This window comes from Macaca thibetana, chromosome 17, assembly GCF_024542745.1.
Source record: "Macaca thibetana thibetana isolate TM-01 chromosome 17, ASM2454274v1, whole genome shotgun sequence".
Lineage (NCBI taxonomy): Eukaryota > Metazoa > Chordata > Mammalia > Primates > Cercopithecidae > Macaca > Macaca thibetana.
This window is the reverse complement of record NC_065594.1, coordinates 80,350,393-80,363,159: the sequence shown is the minus strand read 5'-3', so window position 1 is coordinate 80,363,159 and position 12,767 is coordinate 80,350,393. Positions and strand designations below refer to the sequence as shown.

The window sequence follows — 12,767 nt, the reverse complement described above, 5'->3', positions numbered from 1 at the left end:
ACAAGAAGGTTTCCATAAAATAAGAAAAACCCTCTCTAGGGGAAACGTGCACAACATCGCATGTGCTTCTTACTCTGTTTCCACTATGTAGAGTGGCTGCGTTTGCTCAGGACTGGCGCAGTGTGTGGCTGCTGGTGGTCACAGAAGGACTAGGGCAGCAGTTGGTGTCCTTGAAACCAGGGTACAGCCGTGATCGCCATGCCCTTTGAGAGTCTGGTGGGCCCAGGATCTGCTGGGGCCAATTTTGACACGAGATGTTGAATGACAAAAGCAAATTAAAGCTCTTTGCCAGGCCATCTTCTGGACCAGGAGTTTATGATTCTGAAACTGCTTCTCCCTGGCCAGTGGCAGAGCCCCTCTGGCAGGGGCCTGAGCTTCATGCTACCCAAGTCCAAATCATTTTACTTTTTTCTAACAAAGTCTTAACTTGCCAAAGGGCAGTATGCATTGTTAGTGGCTTGATTTATCATGTGGAGAAAACAGATGCTTTGACATGATGACGTACAGATTTTACTAACATTTCCTCCTGTCATGAAATTTTCATATATATTGAGAGGAATATTTTCTTGAGGCATCTTTTTATAAAGGTGGTTTTTATGTTAGAAGCTGGTATTGGCCGGGCGTGGTGGCTCACGCCTGTAATCCCAGCACTTTGGGAGGCTGAAGTGGGTGGATCACAAGGTCAAGAGTTCGAGACCAGCCTGGCCAATATGGTGAAACCCCGTCTCTACTAAAAATACAAAAATTAGCCAGGCGTGGTGGCGGGCATCTGTAGTTCCAGCTACTCAGGAGGCTGAGGCAGGAGAATCGCTTGAACCCAGGAGGCGGAGCTTGCAGTGAGCCGAGATCACACCACTGCACTCCAGCCTGGGCGAGAAAACGAGACTCCGTCTCAAAAAGAAGCCGGTGTCTATTTAAGATCCTTTTGTAAATTAATTTAAGAAGAGTTAACCACTAGCCCTTTCCTTGTTCGGTTCACCTGGTCTGCATATGCATGCTTTTAAATGTGTACCAGGCATATGAGGTGGTTGTGATTTGTAAACTATCATCATAAACTCTTAAATGCTGCCTTTTACACTCTTACCACCAGGTGGCTAAGAAAAAAAAAGCAAGCAAGAAAAAAATCTAACAGTTATGCAAAGGAGTCATAATCACTTTCAAGTTCCACTTTAGTGGTGAAATATGAAACTATAGATGGACTGCATTTCAAGGAGAACTGTTGAATAAGTGACAGGCATTTCAGGCAGCGCCCAGCCAGATGGACAGCTCATGAGTATTCCTATTTTCTCAAATATTGGCAATGGGAAACCAGATTTCGCTGAACTAAAGCTTTTGGAGACTCTCTGAGCCTGTTCCACCTCCGTGCTGTCCCCTGGATGTCACGATTGTCCGGGCCAGTTAGGTTTGGGACACAGGTTCAGCTTTGGCATCTTGGATTTCCAGAATGGAAGATGCTTGAATCCTGACCATAGCAGCAGGCCGCCCTTATCCTTAACACATCAGCATCAGGGAATGACATCTGCAGAGATGTTCAGTGCCCTCAGAATTGGCTGTAGGAACCCCCAAAGTAAAATTCTCCGAACTGACGTTAATGTCTCATGCATGTCTTTCTTTGATTCTATGTATTAACGGTAAGATGCTATAAGGAAATCCATGCACGAGGGATGATGGTGTGGCAGGCTGAAACACACTTTTTAGATTTACTTTTGTGGACTGGATCTGTTAGAGTAAGGCCAGCATCCTAGGGCACAAACCGTGCTCTCCCCGACATTTCCACAGCGTCATGAAGGATGACCTTGTCCCATGAAACAAACCCCACCGTCTCCTTGCTGGTGGGTCAGCGGCTGCTCTGCCTGTCCTGTGCACCCTGGGTCGCTCTTCAGTTCTCTAACTTAATAACTTGGACCGGCAGCCTCTTGGTTGTACACCATTTTATTCTTCATTCGCTTTTCTGATTCAAAGTGAACCTGAGTGCCTTAATCCTCTAAGGGGAATTAATTGCTTGTTTCAGTGCTTAACTCTGATCCTGGCTCAGTCCCCATGGGGACAAGTTTCTTCCTGTTAGGATCTGTGTGTGTTGTTCTAAACACAATCAGAAAGGCAATGAAGTTTTTCTTATGACAGAAGCCAGAAATGCAGGCTATTTTCTTTTCTGTTGCATAAGTAGTGTTCTCTAACTTTATATTATGAAGGATACTATTGAACTCAATATATAAAATGTAGAAAATTTTAATTGGTCATTCTAGCAGGCTGGATTACTTCCTAGAAATGAAGGTTAACTTTTATTGCCTGGTTTTCTTTTACAGAAATAAGCTATTTATCTTTCGCAGAAAACAGTTACTGAACTGATTTTCCAGAGTTGGAATTAACCTTCTATGGCCTAATCACCATCATTTCTATGTAATGTCACCCGCCCAAGCATTTTTCTTGGTTTTGGAAAATCATGAAGGCCACAACCACTACTCAATATGCCTGATGCCTCTCCCACTTATAGTGTGTTCATTTCTATTTTTTATGGGGCTTCATTGAGAAGACTATAGCTAGTAGATATCTCTAGATGATCTTGATAAAGGATGGAGTTAGGTGGAGACCTGAGGAGGGAGCAGGATAAGGAAGGGCCAAGGGGAAAGGAATCCACATTCATCAGGTGCTCGTGCCCTCCCGGCACAGTCGGTAGTCAGTGGAGGGTAACTCTTTGGGGTAAATAGGAGGCAACGGAAGCTCAGGGACTTGAAATCACTTCCCCAAAGTCCCAAAGTGCTCAGGGGTGCAGGCAGGAATTCAAGTCAGGCCTGTTGTGGCACAGTGGATTGTTTGATACTTGCCATGTACTGTGTCCCTAAATGCCCGTCTACAGAATTCTGAGGTTGCCTTTCCTGATGCTGGCCCTGCAAGGGCTGGGCTCACACTGTGTCTGATGCAACAGGGCTGACTTGGGGGCAATTATTTCACATTAAAGTAGACACCAAGAGAAATATTTGTTTTAATCCAGAAAAACCTGGATGGCTTGCCTACAGCCGTTTCTAACCATTACTCATTAAACCAAGCCCTTACATTTTATCTAAGACTGTGACTCCTAACCCTGTGCCATGGGGGAAAAAAAAAAACTAGCATGGTGAGAGGGGGCAGGGTTGAAGACACAGTAACATGTGGCTCTCAGAAGGTGGCATCCCCTTCTGCAGTGGCAGTGTCACCTCTCCCAGCCTGGCCCAGGGGCCTGGTGCACCCAAAGAGCAGCCCGACATCCTCCCAGCCAGAATGAATCACAGGCATGTTCTGCTGTGGTTCTGAGAGGCATCTGGCCAGTGTCATAGACTTTTCATGTGTCCTGTTGGTTGTGATCCTCACAGCAGCCCTTGGAGATGGGCTGAATAGGAGACAAGAAACAAGAGTACAAGGAGATGAGAAGCTCAAAAAACAACAAACAAAACCCGAAGCTAACAGAAGGAAAGAAACAGTAATGATTAGAGCAGAGATAAACAAGAGAGAGAATTTTAAACAACAGAGAAAATCAGTTAAACTAAGAGTTGGCTGTTTGAAAAGACTAACAAAATTGACAGACCTTCAACTTAAATAAAAAGAGAGAAAAGAGCTAAATAATTAAAACCAGAAACGGGCGAGAAAACATTGTGTCCTACAGAACAACACAGCTTGCAGAAATAAAAAGACCAAGAGAATATTATGGACAATTATGCCAACAAATTGTCTAACCTAGATGAAATGGACAAATTCCTAGAAAGACACAACCTACCAAGACTCAACAGACCTACAACTAGTAAAGAGACTGAAGCAGCAGTCAAAAATTTCCCCAAAAAGAAAAGCCCAGGACCAGATGGCTTCCCTGGTATATTCTACCAAACATTTACAGAATTCACACCAGTCCTCCTGAAACTCCTCTAAAGAATGAAAAAGAAGGAACATTTCAGTGTTGAGCATTAACCTGATACTAAGGCCAAAGACACTGCAAGAAAGAAAACTACAGACTAATATTCTTGATGAAGACTGATGCCAAAATCCTAAACAACACACTAGCAGAGTTCAACAACACATTGAAAGGATTATATGCAAAGGCCAAGTGGGATTTATTCCTGGAATGCAAGGATGTTTCAATATAAGAAAATCAGTCAGTGTAATACACCACATTAACAGCATGAAGGAAAACACACAGTCACTTCAACTGATACAGAAAAAGCATTTGACAAGATTCAACACAACTTCATGATTAAAACCACTCAACAAAGGAACAGAAGGAAATTACCTCAACCTCATAAAGGCAGTATATGAAAAGCCCACAGCTAACATGATACTCAGTGATGCCAGAATGAAAGCTTTTCTTCTAAGATCAGGAACAAGAAAAGGATGCTGCTTTCATCACTTCTATTGAACATAGTCCTGGGAGTCCTAGCTGGAGCAATCAGGCAAGAAAAAGAAATTTAAAAGGCATCCAAATCGGAGGTAAGAAGTAAAATTAACTCCGTTTGTAAACAATATGGTCCTGTATAGAAAACGTAAAAATTCCACCTTAGAACTTTTAGAACTAATAAGCAAATTCAGCAAAGTTGCAGGAGACAAAATTCATACAAATAATTATTGCATTTTTATATACTTAATAAGCAATCTGAAAAGACAAACTATTCCATTTACAATAGCATCAAAAAGAATAAAATACTTAGAAATAAACTTAACCAAGCAGGCAAGATGTGTGCACTGAAAAGTACAACACATTTCTGAAAGCAATTAAGGAGGACATATAGAAATGGAAAGACATCCCATATTCATGGATTGGAAGACAATATTGTTAAGATGTCAATACTACATAAAGTGATCTACAGATTAATGTAATCCTTTAATGCAAAAAGAGGAAAACCCAATCCAAAAATTTATATGCAAATATCAAAGGACCTTAAATAGACAGTGTGGTCTTGAAAAGAACAGTGTTGGAGGTCTCATACTTCCTGACTTCAAAACTTACCGTAAAGTTCCAGTAATCAAAATAGCATGGAACAGGAATTCCTCCTCATCTGTGGTTTTGCTTTCCATGGTTATTGTTTAATGGGTACAAAGTTTCAGTTTCGCAAGATGAAAAGGTGCTGGAGACCTTTTTCACAACTCAAATATACTTAACATTACTGAACTGAACACTTAAAATAGTTACGATAAATTTTGTGTGTATTTTATCACAATTTTTAAAACTCCACAAATTAAAAAAGAGGAAATAGAAGGATTTGGTTTATCAGATAAAATTTAAAACAAGTAGGGAACAAAAGCATAGGGAAGTGTAGGGTCCTTTGCAAACCATCTCTGCCATTGCAGAGCCTGAGTTCTACACCATACTTGACAGGGTCACCTCCCCTGGGCCTTGGGGTCAGTGCAAGTGACAGAGCCAGAAAGGCTCTTGGAGTCCAGCAGGCCCAGGTTCAGTTCCTGCTGCGGCCTCTCACCAGCTCCAGGCCAGAGCCCTCATCTTAGAGAGCATTAAATAAACTGAGATGACACAAGCTACTTAGTGCGGGACCCAGTACAACCAGGTAACCTCGGCCGTGCAGTAAGCAAGGTCCCAGAAGTCCTTGCTGGGAATTAGCCCTCTTCAGAAACACCATCCTCCAAGACACTCTTCTCCTACCTCTCTCCTAAGCCTGCTTGTCCACTCTTGGATGAAATATTTTTCTTCCTTTGCAGTTGAATCCCTGGAATAGTGAAAACAGTGGCCATTGCGTGTCAAGCACCTGCTCTGTCCTAGCATCTTACAACTCTATTCTGAAGTCAGTGCTTCTTCCATAGGACTGTTCTCACTTCTTTCCATTTTGCAAGTTCTGAGCCTGGCGGCAGTCTCCCTGCCTGAGTGGATGGTGCTGCCCCCTCTTACTGAGGGAGCGGTTTCTGAGGGAGAGCGCCTGTGCTGTGCAGCTGTCTCCCACAAGGCGCCCTTTGACAAGTCTGTCTTCTGTCTCCCCTCAATGACACTGTGGCTTCATGGAGTCTCACTGCACGCCCAGCGCTTAGCACAGGGCGTCCCTGCACGGCTGCGTTGTTCCCTGCATGGCTGCATTAGGCTTTCCTTTTCCTGCGAGTGCTGCCTCGTCTTTCCTTCCTCTCGTCTCAGCAGCAGGAAGAGCAAGTCCTTTCTCTGCCTCCCCGCTGCCTGGCTCCTTCAGCTATCACCAGCCATCCGCCCCACCCAGCCCTCACTCTGGTGCCACAATTGCTACTTTCCTGCCTTCTTCACGGGGACCTGACATACCCTTGAGTCTCCTATACCTGAAGGAAACCTCCTCGCCATCCTTCTAAGCAAGCAGTTTGTCTTGTCACTTCCTTTTGTTTTTTTTTTGTTTTGTTTTTTTGAGACGGAGTCTCGCTCTGTCACCCAGGCTGGAGTGCGGTGGCGCGATCTCGGCTCACTGCAAGCTCCGCCTCCCGGGTTCACGCCATTCTCCTGTCTCAGCCTCCCGAGTAGCTGGGACTACAGGCGCCCGCCACCGTGCCCGGCTAATTTTTTTGTATTTTTGGTAGAGACGGGGTTTCACGGTGTTAGCCAGGATGGTCTTGATCATCTGACCTCGGAATCCACCCGTCTTGGCCTCCCAAAGTGCTGGGATTACAGGCGTGAGCCACCGCGCCCGGCCTGTCTTGTCACTTCCTTTCCGGCTCACGTCAAGTCTTCCAAAGAGGAAGGGGCTAGGGCTGGCAGTACAGCAATAGAGAAGACAGGGAGGACAGGCTCTGTGTCCAGCTTCTTCCTAAATGCTACCCATACGACCCACAAGGACAGCGGAGGAAAGCCGGTGACATGCTTCTGGAAGATGGAAAACAGAAGTGAGTGACAGCTGACTTAGCCTGGAGACACCCAAAACTTAAGCTCCTGCACAGTGAGAGGCTGACAAGCAGTCAGCTGAGCAGTGTCTGCAACGCTAGAGGAGTCCAGAACCGAACCGCAGGCCACAGAGGCAAGGACAGGCCAAGACAGGGAAAGGCTGGGAGTGTGCACAAGGTGCAGGAGACGCCACTGCCTCCCCTCACACCCGGCAGAGGACGGTGGGTTCCTTTCTGGAGAGCTTGACAAGAACACCTCCATGCTGGGGACATGGGCCTAGCTGAGTGGTGGTGAGGTGGCACCCTGAAAACGAGCATTGAGGGAAAGCCTGCAGAGCTCCCAGCACCTCTCCCCAGAGCCCCGTGTGAGGCCTGCCACTTTACAGAGCTCAGCCTCACTTCCAAAGAGTGGCTCAGCTTTTCCAGCCAAGATCATATGTGAAGAAAATCTCTTGAAACACAGACACCAAAACAGAGGAAAGAGGGAGTTGGGAGAAATGGAGGCAGTGAAGGGAAGGAAGAAAACGTAAAAAAAAAAAAAAAAAAAAAGTATTGAGCCTGTGAATGAACAAGAAGTTGAAAAATATATATATATAGGAAATAAATATGGCCAAAAAAATTTTAATAGAAGAAATGCAAGATAAAGCAGAATATAAAGACCTGGAGGAAAGGAGTATAAGATCACTGGAGGCTGAAGTCAGGACCTCCACCGCGGGAGTACTGGGAGAGCCAGAAAGAGAACAAAGAGCAAGGAGGGGGAAGAAAATGCCCCTGCAATCCAGGATAAGGAGCATTCAGATGGAAATTCCAGCACAATCAATGAAAACAGTCTACATCATCAGAAAATTCTAAGAGCCTCCAGGGAAGAGCTCGAGTCACACACAGGGGACCTGGATCACAGCACACTGACTTCTCTTCTGCAAGAACTTGGAAAGTTAGAAGACAGTGAAGAAATGTCTTTAAAGTTCTGAGGGAAATGATTTCTAGAATCCTCTACCCAGCCACATTATTACCCAAAAGTGGGAGGGAATACACTTCAGCAAACTGCGACCGTCAGTCCAGCCCGAGGATGGGACAGGAATGAGGGTGGCCTGGATGGCAGCGACAGAGAGCCCAGACTAGCACTGGGCAGGGAGGACCTTCCAGCAGATGGTCAGGACCCAGGTTCTGACCACGCTCTCAGAAAATGTGAGGCTGAATTACAATCCTAGAAACCTAAGCAAAATGCAAAACGAAAAACCAAATTTGAAGCAATTTTGAATTTCAAGAAAAACAAAAAGTTGTCTAAGAAAGGAAATGTAATCAAAGTACACTCTGTGTCTCATCTGAGAGCCATGTTTGCATGGTTCTAATGCCAAAATAGATCTGGGTCTGGCCCAAAACTGTGATGAGTCTGTTGGGAGGATGGCGGGATGTGGTAGGAGAGCCAAAGGTCAGGCTTCTACAGTGATGGCAGCAGCAGCACACGCTACATGTCAACAGACCACACAGGGCCATGTGTGCTGGTAACCCACCGCGGTCTCCGAGGCAGGCTGCTGCTGTGACTTCAGTTTACAGTTGAGGAAGCTGAGGCACAGAGAGGTTATATGATCTGCCTAAAGTCACACAGTTAAAGTCTGCTTTACAACCACTATGCTTACCCACTTTTTGAGTAGAAAAGCAAGATATGATTTAAGACATCAAGAAGTAGCAGTGTAAGTAACAATACGGAGAGAAATGCCAAACACAACAGTTAAAAGCCTTAAAAGTGTTGCCTCCAGGGAGTGGAAGGGGGTAAGAAATTTCATTTTTCTATAAAGCGATCTATTGACATGGACACATGCCATTTTGAAAAACTGGATCAGGGAAAGCCAGGCAGGCAACTGGCTGTGGAGAGCTGGTCTGCAGTGTGCCTACGACCCTGCCGGGCTGGCTGGTCCTAGGTCGCCACCAGCCTGGGACTCGGCTCCTCACCTGCAGGCGCTGGACTGAACGGTTTCCAAGTTCTCTTTTGGCTCTTCACGTTCCAGCAACAAACAAGACCAGTGATTTAGAGAACATGTGTGCTGTAACGACAACCAGACAGAGTGATGCGACAGACTAAGTAGGCCCTGCCTACTACTCCTGCCCCTCCAGGTCAGGCGCTGGCGGGGGCAGGAGCCACCCGGATGAGGGGAGAGAGGGTGCAGGAGTTGAGGTGGGAGAGTTGAGTCTGCAGCAGGAGATTAACAAGGACCCTCTGGGTGGTGCACTGGGGACAGACCCCAGGGGAACAAAGAAGACGGGGAGGCAGGCAGGCATTGGGGGAGGAGAACAGGGTGGGAGACGTGGCAGGAAAGTGCTGATGAGTCTCCCTGGGGGCTGCTGGGATGTAGGTGAGGGGAGGGATGTGAGTCCTTCCAAATGCTGAGTCCCCAAGGCAGCTGCACAGTGGGGTCCAGACCGTCATTGCCCCCCAGGTGCTCGTCTTTTGGGATGGCAGCCGCTTCCATCCAGTGCCCTCTCCAGACACCAGCGCTGCTCTCAGCCGGTGCCTTTTGTCATTTTCTCGTACACCCTCGCTCAGTTTCCCCAGCAGCTGAGTCCTGGCAATTTCAGGCCTGAGCACTTGCCTCTTCTGTTCCCTTAGCACCGTCCTACCCCAGGCTCTCCTTAATTCATCTCAACTTTCCTATCCCAGCATGTCCCCAGGTCTAATCTGTGTCCCCACCCTGGCTAGGGTGTCCCAGGACTATCACATTGCCAGGCCCACAGGGCACACATATCTGGCTAGCCTCGTGTTTTTCCCACGGCCACACCTTTCCTAGGGCAATGTGCCTGAAATCTGGGGAACACTGATGTCGCACAGGCTGGTGACAGAACCAAGAGGCAGCAGACATGCCTCTTGAGCAAAACTAAGGCCTAGAGCCCCCCAGAGCAGCTCTTGTTTGCTGAGAAGAAAACAAGTCCCATGAGTTCAGTGTGACTTCTTCAGGGTCTACTTGTCCACAATTGGTGGCAAATGCCAGTGTCCAGGGCCATTTCTGGCGGGTCATGAGCCACTGCTGGTACCTGGACAGCTGCATTTCTTGTCTTCCTGCACCTGCAGTCCCGTCTGCAAAGCCCATCTCAAGGAGTCGCCCCACAGGCTGACACCTCATGGCAGGGGCACACAGGGCAACGGAGGGGGGGCCAGGAAGAGCAGCCCCCACCCCTGTAATACTCATTTCCATTTTTGTTTGAGTCACTTTCAGGCAAATCACTTCTGTCCTTATGTAACAGTCTGTGGCCCAGACCCAGGCAAGTGGTAAATATTTACCTTCACGCTGGAGCCAAGATCGCTGTGGGGAGTCCCACGAAGCACCACTGCCCTCTAAGACCTTGGAAAGGGAAACAGCAGAAGGTGTGGGTGCGGGTGCTGGAGCTCCGCTGGGTCAGACGGCCAGCACCCGAGTGGGAACTCAGAGCTGAAACCTGGGTTCTCACTGCAGCTGGATAACAGGTGTTTACAAAAGTGTATGTATTTTTTTTTGGCTTATTTCTAATTTTAATAGTTATTGGCAATTTTCAAAGTCCTTTAAGAAACATTGAAAATTGCTCAAGATAATGGCAGTTCTGCAGGGCTCAGGTAGCAGGGCAGGCTGTTGAGACAGGTTTGACAGACTGTCCTAATAAAAGGAGTGCCTTTTCCCAGAACAGCAGCTCTAGAGGGCGGCCACCTTGCCTGGAACCTCCGCAACTTCCGCACCCACCGCACAAGGGCTGAGAACAGTGAGGTAGGGGCTGTGCTGGGCTCAAGAACAGGGGCAGTTGTTCACCTCGACAGGGTGTGTCTGGGAGGCCCGTGCTAGGACCGGGACAGGGCGTCTTCTGGCCTTGAGCTGCCACGATGGGGGTAGGGGTTGGAAGGGGCGGACGCTGGTGCCCTCGGAGTTGGGGAGGCTCCGCTGTCAGCAGGTCAGGACTGTGTTCCTGGGAGGAGGGTGGCCTGTGCAGGCGAGGCAGGGTTGGCGCTGCAGGGCTGAGGAGTATCAGTCCATCCAGGTGGTGCGGGGAGGCTAAGGGCGCGGTCCTCCTGCCTAGAACGCAGGTGTCCTGTCTGCTACAGACACATCAAGGAAGTCGCCAATGTGTGCCCCTTTCTCTAGCCTAGGGATTGGCAAACGACACCATGTCCACAGGTTAGAGCGGACCTGGTGCTCGTTTGTGAACAGCCCACAAGCTAGGAATGGCTTTGACATGTTTAAATGGCCGAAAGTCAAAACATCTCATCGTGTGTGAACACTGTAGGCCATTCTCATCTGCGTGGGAAAGTAACGCCTTATCTGAGCACAGCCAGGCTCATTCACGCGGTACGGGCTGTGACCCGCAGAGGGGAGCGGCCCCAGTGCAGGCTCTCAGGGCGGGAGCCGGGGCCCCAGGTGCTGACCTGTGGCTTCCCTTCTCCCCGCAGCTCTGCCCGGATGGCCCTCGTCTTCCTGTACGGCACCTTGAAGCGAGGTCAGCCCAACCACAGGGTCCTGTGGGACGGCGCCCACGGCTCCGCAGCCTTTCGGGCGCGCGGCCGCACGCTGGACCCCTACCCGCTGGTGATCGCGGGGGAGCACAACATCCCGTGGCTGCTGCACCTGCCTGGCTCGGGGCGCCGCGTGGAGGGTGAGGTCTACACGGTAGATGAGCGGATGCTGCGCTTCCTGGACGACTTCGAGAGTTGCCCGGCTCTGTACCAGCGCACGGCCTTGCGGGTACAGCTGCTGGAGGAGGGGGCCCCGGGCGCGGAGGAGCCGCCGGCGCCCACTACGGTGCAGTGCTTCGTGTACAGCAGGGCCACCTTCCCGCCGGAGTGGGCCCAGCTCCCGCACTACGACAGCTACGACTCCGAGGGGCCGCACGGGCTGCGCTACAACCCCAGGGAGAACAGATAAGGGGGGCAGGCAGGGTGGGCCTACGCCTGAGAGCCCTGGGGCTCCAAGATGTGCCCAGCCCATTCTGGGTGAAGGCCGAAGCAGAACAGGGCCTTTTCCAAGGAATCAGCGGGAGAAGGAACCAATCTTTCAGTGGCAGCTGATTTTACAAATAATGTTGACACACAAATAGCAAGGTGGTTCCTTCCCATCTTTCCACCTGGTAGGAAAAATTCAGGATTTTAATACCCCTAAATGACATTTAGAGAACTCATGTTATGCCTAATTCTTCTGCTCTTCTTCCTTGTGATTTTTGTTTGCTCAGCTTTGAGCTCAAGATAATATTTAGGATCAATGTAAAGACTTGGTGTTGCAGCTAGATTTTAGCAGCCCTATTACACTGATTCTGGCCTGTAGCCCCTGAGAAAGCTGATTTCACACGGCTGGGTAGAATTTGTAAAGAAGGTCCACAGGGCAAGCATGCTGTATATCAGAGTGCGTACAGCACCATTCTTCATAATTTTCAGATCAAGCTTCATAGCAGATATTAAAGATTATTTAAATTTGAAGTTGATGTTTTGGGAAATCAAATATAAAAGTGTTGGTACTGTGTTTGACCACCACTTCTTTGGTATACTTACTTGGTAGAAGGTTCTCTACATTCTGATCTAGCAAAATAATGAACACCCACTTGCCGGTAGACACAGCTGAGCGTCCAGACTTCAAGTGCAAGTTTATCTCAGCCCAGATCTCAGCAGCCAGGCCCGGTCCCTGCCCCCTGAAGGGAGAGCATTTGGGGGTGGTCCTTTCAGAGAAGAGCCAACGCATTAGTAATTTGTTCTTTAGCCCTGACAGAAGCTTAGCTTCCAAATACAAACAGCACTTAAAATAATTTTAGCAAGGCACGAAGTACCAATTACTACCCACCTCCATCTGATAATAATTGTCAGCATCGATTCAACTCGATGCACGGCTCTTTGCTTCTGCTTCCCAGCAAAGTCTGAAATGTATTCCAAGAATTTCAGAACCAAATGAAAATGCAGCTGCTGTGATCCTTAGTAACCTCGTTCTCTGTTGGGAGAGCTCACTTACTCT

The 12,767-nt window shown here is 48.2% G+C and overlaps 1 protein-coding gene across 9 annotated transcripts in view; it reads left to right on the top strand.

Moving 5' to 3' along the window:
* Positions 1 to 12,549, top strand: part of GGACT (gamma-glutamylamine cyclotransferase) — a 57,904-nt gene extending 45,355 nt beyond the window's left edge. For 3 of the 9 annotated variants that reach the window (XR_007720664.1, XR_007720665.1, XR_007720662.1), the window contains exons 3-4: positions 10,023 to 10,284; positions 10,468 to 10,544. Coding sequence is in view for 3 of the 9 variants with exons in the window: in XM_050766005.1 (XP_050621962.1) it covers positions 11,222 to 11,693 (472 nt within the window). In the remaining 6 variants the exon portion in view is untranslated. Of the gene's footprint in view, positions 1 to 10,022; positions 10,285 to 10,462; positions 10,545 to 11,221 lie in introns of those variants that run through there. The other 6 variants (XM_050766007.1, XM_050766005.1, XR_007720663.1 and 3 more) reach the window with 5 other exon arrangements.
* Positions 12,550 to 12,767: the final 218 nt, after the last annotated feature.